Raw genomic sequence first — 24054 nt, 5'->3', positions numbered from 1 at the left:
CCAGGTTAAGTAGGTCTCTTTTCCCTGGGTAAGATAACAGGGAAGGTTCCAGAACAATCAGGAACTTTCTGGAAACAAGGCAGACAGGCTGATTAGAACACCTGCAGCCAATCAAGAAGCTGCCAGTGTCAATTAAGACAGGCAGGCTAATCAGGGCACCTGGGTTTAAAAAGGAGCTCACTTCAGTTTATGGTGTGTGTGCGAGAAGCTGGGAGCAAGAGGCGCAAGAAGGTGAGAGTGAGACGGCATACTGTTGGAAGACTGAGAAGTACAAGCATTATCAGACAACAGAAGGAAGGTCCTGTGGTGAGAATAAAGAAGGTGTGGGAGGAGGCCATGGGGAAGTAGCCCAGGGAGTCGTAGCTGTCACGCAGCTGTTACAGGAGCCACTGTAGACAGCTGCAATCCACAGGGCCCTGGGCTGGAACCCGGAGTAGAGGGTGGGCCTGGGTTCCTTCCATCCCCCCAACTCCCTACTTGATACCAGAGGAGTTGACCTGGACTGTCGATTCCACCAGAGGGGAAGGTCTCTGGCCTGTTCCCCGATCCATTAGGTGGATCAACAGAGACTGCGGGGATTGTTCTTCTCCCTTTTCCCCATGCTGGCCAGTGATGAGGCTAACTGAGTGAACAGCAGATATGAGCCATGAAAGTGGCCAAACTGAGGGCTGCCATGAACCTCTGAGGCGCAGGACCCACCAATAGGCGCAGGACCCACCAAGGCAGAGGAGGAACTTTGTCACAACAGGGAAGTTAATTTAGATTAAGTTAAAGTGAGAATATAAAGTGGAATAACTATTGCTGATTAACTCCGTCAAGAGACATTTTTATTCTGGAATAAGAGCATCCACAGAGAGCTAATCAGGAATAATTAGTCTGCTTTAAATTCACACACTACCTTATACCAGATTAACTTTCATCCTTAAGCAAGCCTTTAAGTACTGGACGTTGACAACCAGATTCAGCTCATTTATGTAACGGCTACTCGTTATGCAAATGAGATGGGTAAGATTGAATGGAAAAGAGAACACAAAACTAAAAAAAGTATGTTTTAAGGCTTCAGGTGCAAAGGTGCCACATGCCCTTTCCCTAGACTTGGTATTCTTCTGCCTGTCGGCTTTGCAGTCTGTATGGACCAGTTGTTATTACTGAATTTTGAACTGGCTATAGTCCTTGAATGGAAATCTATGTAATCAAATATTTTCATTCAGTTGATGTTATACTTATGCTAATTTGATATGTGTGGTTTTTTCTGTCCTTGAAGATACGGAGAAGCATTATTTATGAATTCCAAACTTATCAGTGGAGTCACAGAATTCCTTAATACTGAAGAAGAACTAAATGAGGTAAATATTTCATGCATCTCAGTGCTTGAACTTGTTTTTGTCTTATTTTTTTTAACCTTTTAAGTCTTGGGGTCTTAACCCTTTAAGTCTTGCAGTAGCACCAAGATGAAAGCAGATGCAAAGATCATAGGGACTGAAAAATCTTTCTGCTGAATGGGAACTGACAGTGGCTTAGGGAGGTTCTGAGTTACTTTGGGGTTCTCTCACTCAGTATGACCAGGCACTGCAGGACTAGAAGGAGGATCCAGTCATCTAGCAACTCTTGGTGCCTAGCAAGTGACACAGGCCCATCCTGCTACTGGACAACAAGAGGGTAATGTTCTGTAGTCTGTTAAACCAGATTGCCAAGGATCCTGGGTGGAGTCTGTGAGTGGAGGGAGATAAAGCAGGCAACTCCTTCTCTGCTGTATGACAGTATTAAACTTATTCTGGTCTTAATGCTGAAGCCACCACTATGCGTTCCTGTTCTATTGCTCTCCCTACAGTTTGTGGCTGAGGAACCAGGTGTGTGACTTTAAACTGGGATTTTTAGCTGTTAAGAAATATTATAGGACTATAAGCTTATATGTAAACTATTTCTCAGCTCTCTGACTTTGGGACAGATGATCATGGCTCAAATTCTGCACAGGGACTAGAACACTACCACAGTACTAGGTGGGCTATGCTGCTGGAGGAGCCATCCATCGGTCAAGATGTTAAACACTGGCCTCTTGTATCCCTTTTAGGTAGATGCTGTAGAGAAAGTTAAAAGCTCCAAGTTTTATGATAATAGTAGCGGACAATGTCAATGTTCTGTCTCCTGTTCCTTCACCATCAGTACTTTAAGTGTGGGGATAGCTGTTAACCATGGCATTCTGGCCAGATTCTACTTCAGTAATTATATACAGCCTGCCTAAATTAGCCAGATCTTTCAATTGAATGTATCCTTCACCTGCCTGTCTGAGGTTGTGTGGTAGTTTTGTGGTGAGCTTAGCAGCTGCCATGTATCATCTCAAATGGATTAAATGATTTGTACACAATGTAATCACGGCTAACCAAGGGCTGGTTACAGCCTTCATGGCTATGCTGTCCTCTTCTGTGCACTCCAGTTTTGACAAACTCAGAACTCAAGGAATAGCCCCAGCTGGCTTCCCAAAGGCCATCCATTTGGGAGTGATATCCATCCATTTGGGAGCCTGTTGTCAATACTGAGACAGCGTGTAAGGGCATACTGCACTCCAGATTCTCACCTCCATAACGTTGGTAGGCTGCTCCATTTCCCCTGAGACAAGCTGGCCATGAAAGTATATCAGTAAAAAAGAGTACAAACATAGGGTCTGCTCCTAAAAGATGCTGAGCACCTCCTGTGAGTTGTTCAGCCCCCTCCATAAACTCTGTTAATGCTAGTGGGAACTGAGGTTGGTGAACGCCTCAGTTGCAGGATCAGACCCTTTAGTTTTAAACAAACGCATAAAATGCTATAGTCTAAGGTCAAGTTTCAATAAATGCATGAAATTTAGCCTCACCAGGAGAGAAACTTTTGCCAACTATTAACACCCTCTTCTAAAAATCAACAATGTGACATATGAGGTTCCCACCAACATGCAGTGCAGGTCACCCTACCATGTCTTTGACTAAATCTAATATTAATCCAAAGAAAATCAGTGCCATTAGCAAAGCAGCTCAAATTCTGATGCCACATCTGCTGTAACCCAAATCTGATTGTCATACAAGTCAGAGCTAATACCCATTCTGTTTGCTGACCAAAACCAAAGTTTCTCTGTAACAGAAAATCTTTTTCAGGAGTCCAAAATCTGAGAATAATTAGCAACATACTGCTCTTGATGGGTTCTTCACACTGTAGCTATGGTCAGTAACTTCCTAAATTGATCCACTCTCCTCTAAACAATCAATCTGTACAGCAGTAACATAAGTAGTTCTGCAAGGCAAAGTTAAACATCTATTATAATGTTTAATTAAACCAACCCTCTTTAGAGGCAGCAGAGCTGTTTCAGTTTGACTTTTGCTTATAAAGCTGAACTGGGAGCATTTCCAACACTCCCAATTTAGTTTCTTAAGTAGGAGTAAGACTTCAGAGCAGCCCAGCTGTCTGCAAAGTGTAGCAGCTGGGCTACAAGAGAGAACGAGGAGATGATATTAATGTGATCCGGCATTGAGATGTCAATGTCTTACAGTGCAATTTGAAGCAAGCACATCACACCTAATTGATACAGTCTGCTGTCTTATTGCATTTTGCAGTAAATCTCTCTACATGATATTACATTTACTTCAGCAGTGAATGTAGAGTTTTGTCCTAAATATCTGACTTGTTTACATGCATTGAAAAGTCTTCCTCACTTCAGTTAAATTTTAAATTGTTGATTTTAAATTGTATTTCCAGCTGAAGAATTTTATAAAAAGCTACAAAGAAGGAGCTGCCTCCTCTTTCTCTCGAGCTGTGGAAACAGTGGAAGCCAATGTACGGTGGCAAATGCTTTATAAAGAAGAACTATTCCAGTGGCTAAGAAAATCCCTGACACACTAATCTCTGTTTCTAACTAACCATTTAATGGGAAGTTTTGCAAGAGGAGGTGCAATATGTGAAAATCTGAGAGTGTTTGACATTGAAATGGTGAAGACAAGATCAGAATTGCAGGGAGTTTTTCTTTCACTGGGCTCTTATTAAAACTGTAAAGGAACTCTTGCAAGAAGAGACGGTCATGAATCCTTGTGAAATCCAGTGCTCAGTGTACATGACCAAACATGATATTAAGTGGTGCATGTAAATGTTGCCGTCAGTTTGAAAAAACTTCAAAAAGTATTTTGTGCATGGTTGTATGGTCCCTGCCTGTATTCCAGCATGCTTACTTATGACCAAGTTTTGTATGTGAATTCCTGTTACATCAGATGGGCATTATGCAAAAGCACAAAGACTATCTATGACAATCAGTGTTGCAATGAACAGAAGGAATGGAAAAAAAGAGAGGGAAGTGTGTAGGGTTCCAAACACAGGGGCGGCATAAGATGTAAAGTCAACCTTACATGATAGATGCCAATCATTTCAGCACTCAGATTGTCTCTTCATGATTATAGAGATGCCAACTCATTTTTGAGTTGCCAGTTGTTATATATGCAGTCTCCCCATTTCCATATTTAAATAACGTGTACATACATTGAGAGATACCACTCACCTAGTACACTGTAATTTCATAAGCTAACTATATTCACTGCTGATCAGTGGAAAAAAAACATTTTAAAGCTCTAATCGTGAACATATACAATGTTTATGATGAGAACTTCGCATAGCTGCTTGGACAGAATCCATTAACCACCTCCTCTGAATGATTTTATGAGGCAGTGGTATTCAGGATATGTTACTCAACCTGTGTAGTAATTACACAGCTGCTAATGCACAACTATCATAAATACTCATCAAACTCCAATGGATATGGGCAAAAGAGGAAAATAACCTGGATCCATGAACACAAAATTAACCAGTAAAGCTATCTTGCACATGAAAGGCCAGCCTCAGTGATGATCTAATATAAAAGACAAATAACCTAGCTACTCTATGTTTGTGTCAGCATTTGAGTGATATTTTCACTCAAATATGCTCCTATCATTTTTGCCAGCTCTTTTTTTAACGTTAAATACAGATATATATTTGTAGTGGCTACTGTTAAGAAAACTCTTCTACTTCTGTTTCCCTTTTCCTGTGATTCACATAAAGTATTCCAGAATTCTAAACATGAATATGGGTTTTTTTTCCTCCCAATCCTACAAAATACTGAATTTGCTAGTGGTTAATGACATTCTACACCATTGGTGGCATCTATTGGGAATGAAAACTGATGTTCTCATCTTAGGCCCAAAAATTCTCCCATGCTGTGCAGTCTGGAGAAGAGCAGAACCACAGAAAGATCACAGGAAGTGGGTTGTGGTAGTTCAGAGATGGGGATAGATAGGCACTAGCATTTCTGCCCCCCGCCATTTAACTATTTCTGGCCCTTTTGCAACATGAGAGGTCAGCTCTGTACAGCTGGGGGAATGTGGCCACCCAAAGTCAGGAACATTTTACCCAACAGTTCAACTCACAAAATGCATCATAGTAGTAGTAACTCATCCTCAACAAGTTTTTCACAGATGGGTCACAAGTGGGCACTGCACAAGGAACCAGCCAATATCAGCATAGTGAACTGGCAGACTGGAGTCCTTACAGTGGTGTAAGGGGAGAAGAGACTCTCTAATATAGCCTCTTGTTCCTATGGAACTCTGTTCCTCAAGACCTGATAGCCACATCCCCTGAGTAGAGCCACATCCTGCTCTACTACTAACTGTACAAAAATGAGTTAATGCAGCAGAACAGCACCAGCCCAGGAGCTACAGATTTCTACCTTCTCCTTCTGTGTCTAGTGTGACCTTACAAAAGAAGAGGGAGTCCTCTGCTCCTGATAAGCCCTATACATTTTGTGTTGCAGTGTAAGCGAGCTTCTGCTTTCCTCCCAGAGACATTTTCATGTCCGAAGAGTGAAGTACTCCTTATGTATCTTTTACCTACCTCACAGGGATGTTGTGAGGCTTACTTAATGTTAGTCTAGCACTTCAGTATCCTCTGATGGAAGGCACTGAACAGTGCAAAGAGTTGTTGTTATGTGGTTGGCCAGACTCTGCCTCAACACCAGTATGGAGCTGCACTTTTAAATTTTGGTGACAAAATACCATGTAGATCTGTCATATCAAACCAAAGCCAGAATATGCTTACCAGAGCCCTTGGCAAGTCCCTTCAAACCTTTGCTGGTCAAAGAGACTACAGGAAGCTAAATGCTTAAACATAAATGGGCTTGGAAATTTCAGTAAAAAGGTGTCCTTTTCCCGTTGTGCACAATGTCCTGAATATCTCAGATTGCATTCTGCTGTCTCATGGTTCACTTGGTTGTCACTACAGTTTGAACTTGGGACATTTGGGACATATGTAGACGTTTCTGACCTTTCCAATAATAATGGGCTAATATAAAGAGCAGACTGACACATTACAAAGTAGTGATTTGCTTTTAGTCACGTGAATTCCAGAGTGCAGAGCAGTTTTCATTATTGCTTCTTTTAGAAATAGAATTCTGATGGTTTTTAGTCTTTTCTAGTAAGTTACGCTAATGCTGGGTGCAAGTCTAATACTTTAGTTGCTGTATTTAATATTTTAGTGGTATTGAGAGACTGGTCTACCACAAATATCAAGCCCTAGCTATTTGTACTGTGCAGACCGATTGCTGTATTGCATATAATTATTGTATTATAGTGATATCATATTACTGCTAGAGTTAAGGTCGAGTTGGCCCTTTCCATTATAAATCCCTAATGTTTATTTTTTTAATAGTTTGTATTTTGCTGTTTTGCAATGAATCAGGCTTAAATTTAAATGGCTTAAATCAAATAAAACTATAGCTGTTTTCTACAGTACTCAGAAACCCTGCATTTAGGTATGTCTTCAGATTCTTTTCTTTATAAGTTCCAGACAGTGATGTATTAAAGAGCAGCTGATACCTCATGGAAAGCCTTATAAACATTCTTCTTAGGAAAAAAACCAACTGTTTATCTCATTAATTTTTCTCCTTTGTTCCCCTATCCAGAACTAGAGATGGGCCTGAGCTCCAAAATTTGGATTGTGATCCAGATTTTGAACATTCTAAACATCAATGCACATTTTTTTGTTTGTTTCATTCAAACGCAGGTTTTTTGTTTGGTCCATTGTAGCGAGAAGGAATAAACGGCAAAATCTGGAAATATAATGCAGTTTGGATGCTGAACTCCCAGACAGCACCAGGAGTGTTTTGATGTTGCAGGTTTCATTTAGGCCCACCTCTACCCTTAACATTTGTATGAACTCAGAATCACTTTCTTTATTCCTCTTCTGTAGCCAGTGTTTATCCCTTACTGGATAATGTAGGGCAAAATCAACAGTAGACACAAATAGGTGCAACTCCATGATAATACAATAATTTATTGTATTTGTATAATATCCCCAGGCAGAAAATCTGATAGTTCCTTGATGCCAGTAGAGTTACTGCAACTTATATCAGTAGTGAATTTGGCCCATAATAGTTGGTGGTATCATAAGCATTAACATAGCTGCTAATGATGACTAGACTAGAATGATATGAATATTTTCTTCTTAAACCACGTTTTACGTATGTTGTTGTTGGACGTATATGAGCGTTAGAGTTGCATGATTTTCATGCAGAACTATAATATTTCATTAACTAGGGCTAGGTACACCTGAAACCTTGTGATCCTTTCAGTGCCACAATGTGAATTCTCATCCTATAATGGAAGTTGAAGGTGGATTTTGTGTAGTTTTGCGGTTCTATTTCACACAGTTCTAGATGTCACACAGAATTGTGACCTCTATTGGTGCTAATAAACTCTTTCACAACAAAGATCCCGATTCATCCAATTAACTCTTTAGTAATAAAGAATAAAAGAAATAACTAACTAACTAATTATATATATACTAAATCTATTATATACATGAGTCCTACAAACAAGTTTCCCATAAGGTGTCAGCAGCTCTAATTATTTTTCCTAGACTATTGCAGGTAGGAAGAGCAGCATTTTCAAACATGGGTGCCAATATTTTAAACACCTAAATAAAAGTGGCTTTATTTTTCAGACCTGCTGATCACCAACTATTCCCATTGAAATCAAAATGTGGTGAGCAGAGCGCGTCGAAAAATTCAAGATTTTCCATGAGAAAAAAGGGACACATTTTTCAGAATTGGTTTTTAACCTGCCCTAGTGGTGAAATCTCAGCATATCTCAGTATTGGCCCATATTATTGGTCATAGCCACACATCTCACAGTGCAAGTTATGAGCAAGAGTGAGTATAGGGAGTGTTCTCTTGAGCCAGTTGGACACCAGGCCATTCTCCCAACTTTAAGTTAGAGCAGCCTCAGGGCTGATTTAACTTCCATCTACTGACAATAGCCCTAAAGGCCAGTAAGCAATTGAGAATCACTAGGTTGCAGGGAAGCTTCAGCCAAGCTCTTTACACTGTCAACCAGGAGGAGGTTGTCATAAGAACTACTATGCCAGTTGCATATCACTGGAAGATCTTAAACTAAAATGATGGCTGGAAGTTGACAGTAGACAAATTCAGATTGGAAATGCAGTGTAAATGTTCTAATCAACGCTGGAACAATTTGCCAAGGGTTGTGGTGGAGTCCCCATCAATGAATTTTTAAATCAAGGTTGTGTGTTCTTCTAAAAGATGTACTATAGGAATTATTTTGGGGAGGTTATATGGCCTGTGTTATACAGGAGGTCGGACTAGATGAGCACAATGGTCCCTTCTGGCCTGAGAAGCTATGAATCTGTGATCTTCCTGGGGCTTTACATACCATATTTGCTGGTGTGCCCGCACCGCTAGGGAGAATATGGACTATTTGTTTTAGTCATCTAAGGTGACAAACATTGACCAAAATCTTTGAAAGGCCTTAGACTTCTTTAATGTCTGTTCTTTAAAACTCATTTGAAACAGGTAACATATTTTGAATTTTAAAATACCTGCAAAGATCTGTATAGTACTTTTATTTTCAGTTTATTTTTTTAAATGTTGAAAATTCACTATTCACTTTCAGGGGACTTTTTCTAACAAAGATCTTGGAATATTGCCACTGCAAATGTATGGAAATAAAAGAGCATTATAATGTCAGAGTGCAAGGAAGCTATGTCAGTGAAAGTTCATGGATCTTTTATTAGGATTGTAACATGTTGGCAAAATTGCAGTTTGTCGGTGCAAGTCTGTGTTATGCCAGTGTCAATGTGGTTCTGTTATAATACATAAAGCCATAATATATTAAATACATTGCTACAGTTGTTAATAAGTTAATTTCTGCCACTCTTGAAAGAAATATTGACATACAATGAAGGAAACTGTGACTTGTACAACTATTCCTTGCTGACATGAGTACTTTATTGTAACTAATGAGGAGGTGGAAACTGCTGTGTATAAGGACTACTCACCAGAGTAAAGCTTGTACTGTAGGGCCTGAACATTAAGAAAAGTTTTCAAATCAAGTCCATTTTAAAGGAAGGCTGACTCAGCATTCTGAACTTAGTTCCATTGGACTCTTTCCCTTGACTTCAGTGGATGTAAGATTGGGTCCACAATGACCAGATATTGAAACACAAGTGGGGTCTGATCAGTGCTTAATTTGTAATGAAAGAGCTCCCAGGGCTCAAGCAATTTTTTTTACTTTCGTAACTGATGTGGCAAGCCCAGAGGTGCCAGGGGCTATGAACTGCCAAGCTTAGAGGTCCTGGGGCTCTCAGCCCTGGCACAAATTAAACACTGGGTCTGATACTGTGAAACCTCAGTCAATAGAACTGACTTCAATGAAACTACCCACTTGAATGAGGATTACTGGATTAAGTGATTATTGGATCAGGTCCATGGTCCTCTGCCAGAGGGTAACTCTTAAACTATATTTTATGAACAGTGAAACAGGTGCTAAATTGCAAGTAATGCACCTGAGCACACTGTCACTGATTGTGCACAATTTGCAGTAGAGAGTAACAACATATTGTCAAAGAACACTCTTAGGAGTAACATTCCTAGAGTTGAATAACTGTCTGGCACACATTATTTGTGCAGCAATACAAAGCCACAAACAGAAAGAGTTAGGGAGCCTTATTACAGCCATTACTCAAAATTTCATTGACTGCATTGTTGGGAGTAATAAACGCCTCAGTACTACTCATTACCATGCATTTCTGACGGGTTTCCACGCCCCACTTGGTTCTTTTGTCCCACCTTCCCACCCCGTTTCTGTTGGCGCTGAAGTTTGGTGCTGTTGGCCATTTTGAAAAAAAAAATTTGCGCGCGTTTGAATAGGGGAAGTGTTGTGTTTGGATACATTGAGAGCAGTTTAAAGTTTGGGTAAGGTTTATTGAAAAAAGGTGTAAGGAGAGCTGTTGTTAAAGGGAAGGTTATTAAAGAAAAGAGAGATGATGGTATGCTATAAAAGAATAGAAAATGTGATACATTGAGAGAAAAAGCTTGAAAGACTAGAGTGAGAGAAGTTTAGGGTTGATGAAAAGGAAAGTTTGGGTAAGGTTTATTGAAAAAGGGTGATTGAGTAAGGAGAGCTGTTGTTAAAGGGCAGGTTATTAAAGAAAAGGTATGCTATAAAAGAATAGAAAATGTGATACATTGAAAGATTAGAGTGAGAGACGTTTGGGTAAGGTTATTGGATGTAAGGAGATCTGTTATTAAAGAATAGAGTGTTTGTGGTACTGAACACATGCAGAGCGAAACATCCTACTCCACCGACTGTTGGTAGTGAAATGATAGCTGTTTTGCTCCTGTGAGCTAGCCCCTCCTTTTGGTGGACCAATCGGAAGTTGTTTTATAGCTAGGTCACAGAATGCGCTTGTTGAACCAATCCTGTAGTCCCAAGATTTAGAGAGTATCTTTACCTTACATTAAAAGCTATAAAAACAGGATTAAAAAGAAAATTTAGGAAGCACACGATAAAAAAGTGAATAAAAAAAGCATTAAACAATATTAAAAACTAAGGCAAAACCTGTTGAGTAAGCATATGGCCAAAAACTGGCTTAAAAAAACATTAAAACCTAGGTTTAAAAAGGAAATTTAGTAAGCACATGATAAAAAAGTGAATAAAAAGCATTAAATAATATTAAAAACCTGGCTAAAAACCAATAAAACTAGGATTAAAAAGGAAATTTATTAAGGCAAAGCCTGGTTGGTAAGCACATGGTAAAAAAGTGAGTAAAAAAGCATTCAGTAACAGGGGAGGTTAAAAGAAAGAACAGGGGAAAAATAGAGATCACATGGTTGAATCAAAGAGAGAGAGAGGATCTTTACCTTACGTTAAAAGCTATAAAAACAGGATTAAAAAGGGAATGTACTCAGCACATGATAAAAAAGTGAATAAAAAACCATTAATATTAAAAATTAAGGCAAAACCTCTTTAGTATACACATGGCCAAAAGCTGGCTAAAAAAACATGAAAAGCTATAAAACTAGGTTTAAAAAGAAAATTTACTAAACATGGCCAAAAACTGGCTAAAAAACATTAAACGCTAGGTTTAAAAAGGAAATTTACTAAGCACATGATAAAAGAATGAATAAAGCATTAAATAATATTTAAAAAGTGAATAAAAACATTAAAAGCTAGGTTTAAAAAGGCAATTTAGCAAGCACATGATAAAAAAAGTGAATAAAAAAGCATTCGGTATCAGGGTAGATTAAAAGGAAGAACAGAGGAAAGATAGAGAGCACGTAGTTGAATTGGAGAGAGAGAGAGAGAGATTTTTACCTGGCCTGTCTTTCTGTAAAATGAGGCAACTACACAGTCAGAAACTTTCAGACTTGTTATTCTCGCCTTTGTATCGGGCCAGTCGGAGGTTGTTCTATAGCAGCGTTATAGAATTTATTTTCCTGAACCAATTTTATAGGTCCAAGATTCCCCCCACCCTTGCACCTTTAACTGCCTTATTCTTATCTAAAGAAACAGACCCCCAGCATTTTTCCCACTATGTAGTTTTTTAGAAGGGGGTTTTCATAAAAGTTAAAACCATACGCTTTTAGTAACAAACCATTTTAAAAAGTTTTTTCCTAGGTTTTAGGCTAGCACTGGTTATTTTTTTAGTAACCCCAATATAAAACAACAGGCTTTTGCAGCTGATAGCTGTTTTCCCCTATGTTTTAGACTAACATGGGTCATTTTTTAGTAAGAACATTTTGAAGCACCATGCTTTTTCAACAAAAACAGCATCTGTGGGTCAGTGAATCAGAGATAAGAACGCCAGACCATAACAAGAAAGCCCTAGGCCTGCTTTTAAAACAAAATCATACCAAATACTTGTTGAAATAAACATTTTCTTTCGTTATGTGAAGAAGACATTGCTTTGTAACTAAGCTTATGAACAAGGTAAAATAAAAAAAGAAATTAGCTCAGGGTTAAAACCAAAGCCAGTTAGTTTATAAAATTAATTTGTTAAAGTTTTTAACAAATAGAGGTGAAAGGCTTTTAAGGGGATAAACACTTTAAAAGACAAGCTATATGAAGACACATTCCTTCATTTAACACTTTTGCATATGTTTCAATTAAAAAAGAGCATGCAGAAGCACCCCAGGTCTAAACCCTGACTGAGAAAAAAAATTTAAAGCTTTTCCCTATGGGGATTTTAGTGAGAACAATTTGAAACAGCCTTTTGAAGGTAGTGGATTAGAAAAGAAGAAGACCCCTTTGAAGAACAAGGCTATCTGAAGACACATTTCTTTATATGGCCCCTTTGGCATAGGTGTTTCAATAAAATGTGAGTTTGCAGAAACAACCCAGGGTTAAAAACACAGAAATCCTGTTTATAAAAGTAATTTATGGTAATAAAAATGTCCCCTCCCCCCCTATGTTTGACTAGCACTGGTCATTTTTAGTAAGGACAGTTTGAACCAGTATGCTTTTGCAGGAAAGCCGCTGTTAGCAAAAACACCCTCTGTAAGCCTTTGGATCAGAGATAAGAAGGCTGCTTCTTCACCTGCTTTTTAACAAATACAAGTGAAAGTTATATTAAGTTCTGTAAAGGAATAAACACTTTGATAGAGCCAGAAGAGTTCCCAGAAGTCACCTACTACAGGACAGGCCTAACAAAGAAAATAACAGAACGCCACTAGCCGTCACCTTCAGCCCCCAACTAAAACCCCTCCAACGCATTATTAAGGATCTACAACCTATCCTGAAGGATGACCCAACACTCTCACAAATCTTGGGAGAAAGGCCAGTCCTTGCCTACAGACAGCCTCCCAACCTGAAGCGAATACTCACCAGCAACCACATACCACACAACAGAACCACTAACCTAGGAACCTATCCTTCAACAAAGCCCGTTGCCAACTGTGCCCACATATCTATTCAGGGGACACCATCACAGGGCCTAACAACATCAGCCACACTATCAGAGGCTCGTTCACCTGCACATCCACCAATGTGATATATGCCATCATGTGCCAGCAATGCCCCTCTGCCATGTACATTGGTCAAACTGGACAGTCTCTACGTAAAAGAATAAATGGACACAAATCAGATGTTAAGAATTATAACATTCATAAACCAGTCGGAGAACACTTCAATCTCTCTGGTCACGCAATCACAGACATGAGGGTCGCTATCTTAAAGCAAAAAAACTTCAAATCCAGACTCCAGCGAGAAACTGCTGAATTGGAATTCATTTGCAAATTGGATACTATTAATTTGGGCTTGAATAGAGACTGGGAGTGGCTAAGTCATTATGCAAGGTAGCCTATCTCCCCTTGTTTTTTTCCTACAAACCCCCCCCCAAGACGTTCTGGTTAAACTTGGATTATTGCTATGCACATTGTAAGATGAGCTATTGCCAGCAGGAGAGTGAGTTTGTGTGTGTGGTTTTTGGAGGGGGGTGTGTGTGTGGAGGGGGGGGGGGTGAGAAAACCTGGATTAGTGCTGGAAATGACCCACCTTGATTATCATGCGCATTATAAAGAGAGGTTTCAAAGAGGGATGGGCTATTACCAGCAGGAGAGTGAGTTTTATGTGTGTGTGGGGGGGGAAGGGTGAGAAAACCTGGATTTGTGCTGGAAATGGCCCTACTTGATGGTCACTTTAGATAAGCTGTTACCAGCAGGAGAGTGGGGTGGGAGGAAGTTTTGTTTCATGGTCTCTGTGTGTATATAATGTCTTCTGCAATTTCCACGATATGCTATGCATCCGATGAAGTGAGCTGTAGCTCACGAAAGCTCATGCTCAAATAAACTGGTTAGTCTCTAAGGTGCCACAAGTACTCCTTTTCTTTTTTCTTTTTACGAATACAGACTAACACGGCTGTTACTCTGAAACCTGTCACTTTAAAAGACAAACCTATATGAAGACAGATCCCTATTTTTTAGGAAAGGTAAAGATCTCTTTCTCTTTCCAATTCAGCCATGTGCTCTCTATTTTTCCCCTGTTACTGAATGCTTTTTTATTCACTTTTTTTTATCATGGGCTTACTAAATTGCCTTTTTAAAGCTAGCTTTTAATGTTTTTTTAGCCAGCTTTTGGCCATGTGTGTACTAAACAGCTTTTGCCTTAGTTTTTAATATTGTTTAATGGTTTTTTATTCACTTTTTTATCATGTGCTTACTAAACAGGGTTTGCCTTAGTTTTTAATATTGAATGCTTTTCTATTCACTTTTTTACCATGTGCTTACCAAACAGGCTTTGCCTTACTAAATTTCCTTTTTAATCCTAGTTTTATTGGTTTTTAGCCAGTTTTTGACCTGTGCTTACTAAACAGGTTTTTAATATTATTTAATGCTTTTTTAATTCACTTTTTTATCATGTGCTTACTAAATTTCCTTGTTAAACCTAGCTTTTAATGTTTTTTAAGCCAGTTTTTGGCCATATGCTTACTCAACAGGTTTTGCCTTAGTTTTTAATATTGTTTAATGCTTTTTTTAATTCACTTTTTTATCATGTCCTTCTTAAATTTCCTTTTTAATCCTGTTTTTATAGCTTTTAATGTAAGGTAAAGATCCTCTCTAAATCTGGGGACTACAAGATTGGTTCAACAAGCTCATTCTGTGACCTAGCTGTAAAACAACCTCTGATTGGTCCACCAAAAGGAGGGGCTAGCTCCCAGGAGCACTGCCCAAAACAGCTATCATTTCACTACCAACAGTCGGTGGAGTAGGATGTTTCGCTCTGCATGTGTTCAGTACCACAAACACTCTATTCTTTAATAACAGCTCTGCTTACTCAGTCACATCCAATAACCTTTTTTCTCTCAATGTATCCAAGCTCAACACTTCCCCTATTCACAATCAGTGGGGTAAAATGTTTCGTTCTGCACGTGTTCAATAACACAAACACTCTATTCTTTAATAACAGATCTCCTTACTCAATCACATCCAATAACCTTACCCAAACACCTCTCACTCTAATCTTTCAATGTATCACATTTTCTATTCTTTTATAGCATATCTTTACCAGCCTCTCTTTTCTTTCATAACCTGCCCTTTAACAACAGTTCTCCTTACTCAATCACTTTTCAATAAACCTTACCCAAACTTTCCTTTTCATCAACCCTAATCTTCTTTCACTCTAGTCTTTCAACCTTTTTCTCTCAATGTATCACATTTTCTATTCTTTTATAGCATACCATCATCTCTCTTTTCTTTAATAACCTTCCCTTTAACAACAGCTCGCCTTACACCTTTTTTCAATAAACCTTACTCAAACTTTAAACTGCTCTCAATGTATCCGAACACAACACTTCCCCCATTCAAATGCGTGCACATTTTTTTTTCAAAATGGCCAACGGCACCAAACTTTGGCGCCAACGGAAATGGGGCAGGGCAAAAGACTCAAATCGGGCATGGAAACCTGTCAAAAATGCATGGTGATGAGTACTATCAAGGCCTTTACTACTGTTGGGATTTGTCTTACATTGGTATTATGGAAAAGGCATGTTTTTTAAAATGATCTATAGAATATACTGTAGTGCATAGAAACAACCCAAGAGCAAATGCCCACACCCAGCTCTGTGCCATGCATCTTTGTAAATCCTTGTTAATTTCTGCCATTTTTTATGTATATGCTGTATCTGTAACCAAACTGATAATATACATATATGGGGCCAGATCTTCGGCTGGCATACTCTGCAGTAGTGTCACTGAGCACCAGCTGAGGATCTAGCCCATTGTTTTCGGGAGAGCCACGTAAAAATGATGTATGCTCTATTTCAATAGCACATATTCGATTGATGTTTGTTTTTGCTTTTCATGTTGCTTTTTGTTATCACACCACACTGATTCAGTATGATAAAGCTTTATATTATGTTCTGAGTACAGCAGGATTCTGTACTGTGAAGGGGGTAGCTGCTAGTCTCTTGTATCACTGCAAGTTCTAGTCTTTAGCAACAACCAGGCTTCCTGATGTAAGAAACTCAGTGAAAAAAATTCTGATCAATCTCTCCAACTAAAATATCATTGTAACTGTATATAACTACCCTGTACAAAGACAGCTTTATTACCTATGTAAGTGTAATTTTGCTATGTTGTTTTTATGTTTATGGGGCAATAGGCTTTGGTGTGGATGACAACATTGTCGCCTTATAAAACCAGAGAGTATTATCACTCATCATCAAATATTGTGCTGAAGATATTCAATTTCTCTATTTTTCCAGGATATAAACATATATGTAAAACACTGTTACCTGAAAACTAATTATCTGTTCAAAATATACACATAGATGACATAAGTTGATCGTAACACTATAACTAAAGGCTTCTGAACAAATCACATTATTTTCCTAAAAGACTCTACAAGTGACATCCTTTGACATCACAAGTAGAGGAGGGAAGTACTGCAGCTACTAATGCTGGTTATAGTGGATGAGTTATTCTATTAATTCTGTTCCCCGCTTTAGACTGATTCTAAATTTTGTAATTTAAAAGCATATTTTCCATCAGTTCTCAAATAGGTACTTTTTTCTTGAATGTAATTCTTTCTCAAATAAGATGTGTAATCTCTTGATTTCGATATGGTTTGCCAGTGGTTTCACACATCAGCTAGTATTTTGTATTATTAGAATACCATTTGTATTTTGAAAGAAAGAAAAGACAGAACATTGATAGTATCAGATTTCTCCCTCTCTCTCTATATGTATATTATATACATACATTTATAGGTTTTGATCCTGGACCCCTTACTTAGGCAAAACTCCCATTGGCTTTAATGGAAATTTTACCTGAGTAAAAGTCTGCAGGATCAGGCTCTTTGTGGCTATCACTGAAAATATATTTATATTTACAGTTCATATGTAAATATTCCAGTTCAGCCAAGCGATTAAGCACATGCATGAGTCTCTTTAAGTATGAGTTTAAGACCCCAGTTCAGCCAAGCACTTTAGCACATATGTAATGTTAAGCATCTGTTTAAATGTTTTAAGCCCTGATTCAGGAAGGTTCTTAAGCATGTGAGCAGGTCCAGTGATTTTATTGGGACAATTCACATGCTTAAAGTTAGAGAGAGAAGGTGGGTAAGGTAATATCTTGTATTGGACCAACTTCTGTTGTGAGAGAGACAAGCTTTGGAGCCACACCAGAGCTCTTCTACACTGCGTACATGCTTAAAGTTAAAGTACATGCACTGCGTACATGCTTAAAGTGAACATAAGTACCTTGCTGAATCAGAGACTTTCTGAAAATGTGTCAGATGTAACCATATGCTAAACGTTAACTATGTACTTAAGCATTGTGCTGAAAATAATAATTTTCCTTATACTGGCCCAGAGGTGTGACTTCGATCCTCTTTTACATAATGGCATATAATGTTGTATATTGGAAAATATTAATTGCTTCTCAAAGCTAAATTAGTAAGTTTACAGTTGTCAAGTTTAACAAGTTAATGATCTGGAGGATGGCGTGGACTGTACCTTCCGCAAGTTTGCAGATGACACTAAACTGGGAGGACAGGTAGACACACTGGAGGGTAGGGATAGGATACAGAGGGACCTAGACAAATTAGAGGATTGGGCCAAAAGAATCTGATGAGGTCAACAAGGACAAGTGCAGAGTCCTGCGCTTAGGACGGAAGAATCCCATGCACCGCTACAGAGTAGGGACCAAATGGCTAGGCAGCAGTTCTGCAGAAAAGGACCTAGGGGTTACAGTGGACAAGAAGCTGGATATGAGTCAACAGTGTGCCCTTGTTGCCAAGAAGCTTAACGGCATTTTGGGCTGTATAAGTAGGGGCATTGCCAGCAGATCGAGGGACGTGATCGTTCCCCTCTATTCGACATTGGTGAGGCCTCATCTGCAGTACTGTGTCCAGTTTTGGGCCCCACACTACAAGAAGGATGTGAAAAAATTGGAAAGCATCCAGCCGAGGGCAACAAAAATGATTAGGGGGCTGGAACACATGATTTATGAGGAGAGGCTGAGGGAACTGGGATTGTTTAGTCTGCGGAAGAGAAGAATGAGGGGGGATTTGATAGCTGCTTTCAACTACCTGAAAGGGGGTTCCAAAAGAGGATGGATCTAGACTGTTCTCAGTGGTAGCAGATGACAGAACAAGGAGTAATGGTCTCAAGTTGCAGTAGGGGAGGTTAAGGTTGGATATTAGGAAAAACCTTTTCACTAGGAGGGTGGTGAAGCACTGGAATGCGTTACCAAAGGAGGTAATCTCCTTCCTTTGAGGTTTTTAAGGTCAGGCTTGACAAAGCCCTGGCTGGGATGATTTAATTGGGGATTGGTCCTGCTTTGAGCAGGGGGTTGGACTAGATGACCTCCTGAGGTCCCTTCCAACCCTGATATTCTATGATAAGTTTTTGTTCTCTTTTGTTTCTCTTATCAATCTAGGATTTGGGAATGACAGTGGATCCATTCTGACAATATTAGTAAATACAGGATGTCACTGAGCAATTTAAAGCATTAACCAAATAAAATATATGTGTTGTGTTACAGTTTACCTGAAAAAGTGTTTTTCTATTATATGCCTTTAAAAACTACTTCATAAATATTGAACCAATATGTATTCAGTGTGAAAGTTTTATTCCATTCTAACTAAGGACTGACTAAATGGATTTTTCTAAATGAGAAGCTTTATCTTCTGTATTTTAAGCAGAACAAATTTGAATTTTGTCTCTGATAATAAAATTTTGTACAGTAATGTGCAATTCATCACTGTCTTAATTTTCTGACATGTGGAGACAAGGCTAAGATAAATAATACTCTTGGCCTTTTGATTGTGTTCCCATTTTCACTTGAGATAGCAGCTTAATAATGCTGAGTGGATACACTGAAGAGCCCTACAAAAGAGAAAAACACATGAGAAAAAACATTTGACAAAACAAGATGCAGAGACTAGCACAAAAGAGAAATATATTTATAACAAAATCAGACGTTCTTGATGCAAAATATTCTCTCCCTTTACACACCCATTCAGCTAAGTCACTGGGAGTGAAACTAAGAACAGAATTTCTCTATACTTCTCTATACTAGTATACTTCTCTAATTATGTACATTTTGAATAAATGAAAAGATCTCTTCATTGCTAATAGTGATTTCAATTGGAATGCAATTCAAATGGCTTTTGATAGGGTTCTTGAATGCAACAGACTCTCCTTTCCCCCTTTTTAAGAACAGTTTCAGTAACAATGGGATGTGAAATATATGCAGTTCTTTACTTATAGGGTCCAATCCCATTCCCATTGAAGTCAATTGGAACTTTCTCATTGATTTCATTGGAAATAGGAGCCAAGCCCATGATGTTCAGCATGTATGTTTCAATGTCAGCTTTATTTATTTTACATAACTAGCAAATATGTTTTCAGTTAGTTGTACTTCGACTTTGACAAGGTCCATCACCAAAGGCTCTTAAGCAAACTAAGCAATCATGAGATAAGAGGGAAGGTCCTCTCATAGATCAGTAACTGGTTAAAAAATAGGAAACCAAAGGATAGGAATAAATGGTCAGTTTTCATAGTGGAGAGAGCTAAATAGCAGGGTCCCCCAAGAATCTGGATGGGGACCTGTGCTGTTCAATATATTCATAAATGGTATGGAAAATGGAGTGAATAGGGAGTTGCCAAAATTGGCAGATGATACAAAATTACACAAGATAGTTAAGTCCAAATCTGTCTGAAGAGTTACAAAGGGATCCTTTTAAACTGGGTGACTGGGCAACAAAATGGCAGGTGAAATTCAGTGTTGATAAGTGCAACGTAATGCACATTGGGGAAAAACAATCCCAACTATACATACAAAATAAAGGGGTCTAAATTACCTGTTACCACTCAAGAAGGAGTTTTTGGAGACGAACTGACAGCTCTCTGAAAGTATCGGCTCAATGTGCAGGTGGCAGTCAAAAAAGCTAACAATATTAGGAACCATTTGGAAAGGAATAGTGATAAACAGAAAATATCATAAAGCCACTATAGAGTTCCATGGTATGCCCACACCTTTCACACTGCATACAGTTCTGGTCATCCCATCTCAAAAAAGATACATTAGTAAAAGGTGCAGAGAAGGGCAACAAAAATGATTGGGGTATGGAACAGCTTCCATATGAGAAGAGATTAAAAATACTAGGACTATCCATCTTAGAAAAGAGACGGCTAAGGGGGAAATATGATAAAGACCTATCAAATCATGAATGGTGTAGAGAAAGTGTGTAGGGAAGTGTTATTTACCCCTTCACATAACACAAGAACTAGGGCTCACTAGTTAAATTAATTTATTAATAGGCAGACAGTTAAAAAGAAACAAAGGAAGTATTCTACACACAACACACAATCAACCTATGGAACTCATTGCCATGCCAAAAATACAACTGAGTTCAAAAAAGAATTAGATAAGTTCATGTGGGACAGGTCCATCAATGGCTATTAGCCAAGATGGCCAGGGATGCAATCTCCATACATTTGCTGCATGGCTTAATCTGCTGAATGGTTGCGAGGGAACTTTTTAAGCCCCTCTGACCCAATCCTGCAAAAGCACTGTAAATTGTAGTCAATAGGACTAATCAGTTGAACAAAGTTCCACACATACTTAAGTGCTTTGTAGGATCGGGGCCTAAATTAATATTTTGGTTATAACCTCGCCTGTGGTATATTAGGTTACCGTGCAGGAGACCGAAGCTCAAGAGTCACCTTAGGATGCCTAATGCGTGGGCTGATATGGTTGAGAATAGTATGCGTAAGGGATGGAGATCCTGAATTTTGTATGGTAAGGGATGGAGAGCCTGCTGCCGTAATGCCAAGACCATCTCCTTTAGCAGTCCTATTTAGGCCAGGTAAAGATTTTGTCCTGTCTAGAAAGCTCTTTTAGGCCCTGATTCAGCAAGGTACTTAAGCACATGCCACACGTCACCTATGTGAGTTGTCCCATTCAGGATGACACATGTTTAAAGTTAGAGAGGTGCTTAAATATTGCTGAATCAGGATTTCAGTATGTTCCCATTCTATTTAAGCAAGTTTGTAAGACAACAGCAGAACACAGTGTGACAAAGTTCCTGCTCTACCTTGGTGGGTCTTGCGCTTATTGGCGGATTTGCTCACCTTGGAGCTTCATGGAAGCCCTCAGTTTGGCCGTTTTCGTGAATCCACAGTCCAGGTCAACTCCTCCTGTGTCTGACCAGGAGTTGGGAGGTTTGGGGGGAACCCGGGCCCGCCCTCTTCTCCGGGTTCCAGCCCAGGGCCCTGTGGAATGCAGCTGTCTAGAGTGCCTCCTGGAACAGCTGTGCGACAGCTACAACTTCCTGGGCTACTTCCCCATGGCCTCCTCCCAACACCTTCTTTATTCTCACCATAGTGCCTCTTGCTCCCAGCTCCTCACACGCACACCACAAACTGACGTGAGCTCCTTTTTAAAACCCAGGTGCCCTGATTAGCCTGCCTTAATTGATTCTAGCAGCTTCTTGATTGGCTGCAGGTGTTCTAATCATCCTGTCTTAATTGTCTCCAGAAGGTTCCTGATTGTTCTGGAACCTTCCCTGTTACCTTACCCAGGGAAAAGGGACCTACTTAGCCTGGGGCTAATATATCTGCCTTCTATTACTCTCCTATAGCCATCTGGCCTGACCCTGTCACAATAGATAGGTTATTGTGACATGGGATGAAATCCTAGCCCTACTGAAGTCAATAGGAACTTTGCGTTTGACTTCAGAGGGGCCAGGTTAAGCCCACAATGTACTCGGATCATTGTGGAGTAGGGACAAGCCAGCCACACCTCCCTTTCCCTGGCCGCAATCCCTAAACTGGCCATCAGGTGTAGTGGCATAGGAGCAGGTATGGATACCCAGTGCCACTGGAGGATCCTTCTGTACAGGGCAAATCTCAAAGGGACAGGATCTACTGCCCATAAGGGAGTTGTGCACTAGGGGACTTGCAGAAAATATTACTGCACATCGCTGGAGCTGGCCCCTCAATTTCATTCTCACTGATGATCCTGTGACAGGAGTATTAAAGCATTCCAATAAAGCTGGTACACACAGTAAGCACTGCTGAGAGCAGTGGTTGGGCTGGGAGGCAGCAGGAGTGGTTCTTTCTGAAATTCTGATGCCAGCCTGTCTCCTAAGCAAACTTCAAAAAGAAAATGCTCATTTCCTCCCAGCCTGGCCACTGAAGTCGGCAACATTTTGCCAGGTGGCTGGGCTGCTTTAAAATTGGCTATTTTCATCTGAGACTGAATGGCGAGCTGGTTATTTGCTCTCATTTCAATGTGTTCAGCAAGAGCTGAGCTTTAAAGGAACCCAGTGGCTTACAACGTACAACTGCTGGGTTGAAAACAAGTGGGAGGGAGGAGAAGCAATAGCCTTTCAGTTAAAATTAATGTTTAGAGTATTTATTTGCTAAGAGCCTCTTTAAATCATGGGGAATAGAAGTATATTTTTTGCTATCTTTAACGTCCTGTTTCCTCTTTTTCATGGCCATCATTTTTTACATCCTCGGTAGCCATTAAGGCCTTGATCCTTTAAGCTGGACATCTGCACCCAAGCAGAGTCTTACCTTCAAAAGCACTCTGTGTGCTGTAGGGGGTCAGCCTGCATGGAGCAGCTTGCAGGAACGGGGCCTAGCTAAAATGGTGGTGAGCCAATAGATGGGCTGGTGATGCTCCCAGGCTTCTCCAAGAGTCCAAACACGGGCCTCAGGAAGAGGGCCTGACTCGTCAATGAGATCATGGCTTTGAAGAAGCCGTATCCAAAGAGTTATATTTCGATGTTGTATGTGAGGTGGCGAGTTGACTGTGTGTACTCAATCCTCAGAGGACTGTCAGAAAGCTCAGTGTTAATGGTTTTGGAATTCAAGAACTGATTAAGTGTGATTGCCAAAAATGAAAGCTTCATTGAATATAAGCTTAGCTAATACTGTGGGGTACTTAGAACTATATTTTTTGAGTTGGCAAAAAATGTCTTTTCTGCTGGGGCTGCAGCCTCTTAAATGTAAGCAGAATCCGCTCAATGATTAAAAGGGGAGAGAACATCTTGCTAAAACTTCTTCTTGTGTGCTGTGTTGGAGACTGATGGTGAATTATAGAACTTTCCATCTGCTGAGACTAGGCCATACTGCACTGAGGGTGATTCCTAAGCCTCTGTGCAGTGTGTGAATAAACACAAACTTTGGAATGTTTGGAGCAGTCCTACAAGGCGGTATCATAGAAGCCTATCAGCAATTATCTGGGAATCTAAAACATCAAGGATACCAGGGCATTGGAGTCCATAAGGGCTTGATTCTGTAATATACTGAGCTCTCTGACCCTGATCCAGGAAAGCACTTAAGCATGTGCTTAACTTCAAGCACATAAGTAGTCTTGTTGAAGTCAATGAAGCCACCCATGTGGTGAAGTCAAGCATATGCCTAAGTGTTTAGCTGGAATGAAGCCAGAGTGCGCAGCATCTTGCAAGATCACTTAATCCTAGTATAACAGCTTCATTTTGCAGTGTACTGAACATGATATTGATTATTCACTCCACAACTACAGCTTCACTTTAAAGAATATCTTTTTGCTCCTTGAACTTTCTCAGGAATCACTTTTGTCTGTTATACTGATCATCATCTTTGACCTGCTCATTGTAGAGGGTTTAGAAAAAGAACGAGGAGGAGGAGGGGGAGGATAATGAGATGCTATTGCATGACATGTCTATTACAGTAATTCATTTCATACAGCACAGAACCCTTGCCAGTGATAAATGT

General features: G+C 39.6%; 1 protein-coding gene across 1 annotated transcript in view; it reads left to right on the top strand.

Annotated features, from left to right (window-relative positions):
- The window catches only part of TRHDE (thyrotropin releasing hormone degrading enzyme), a 338491-nt gene extending 324719 nt beyond the window's left edge, over positions 1-13772 (top strand). Inside the window, exons 18-19 of the mRNA XM_074942032.1 lie at positions 1265-1346; positions 3727-13772. Of these exons, the coding sequence (XP_074798133.1) occupies positions 1265-1346; positions 3727-3870 (226 nt within the window). The 3' untranslated portion in view covers positions 3871-13772. The remainder of the gene's footprint in view (positions 1-1264; positions 1347-3726) is intronic.
- Positions 13773-24054: the final 10282 nt, after the last annotated feature.

Source organism: Natator depressus, chromosome 1 (assembly GCF_965152275.1).
Source record: "Natator depressus isolate rNatDep1 chromosome 1, rNatDep2.hap1, whole genome shotgun sequence".
NCBI classification, from domain to species: Eukaryota; Metazoa; Chordata; order Testudines; family Cheloniidae; genus Natator; species Natator depressus.
Note: the sequence above shows the minus strand (reverse complement) of the source record. Positions and strands in the feature narration are given on the sequence as shown.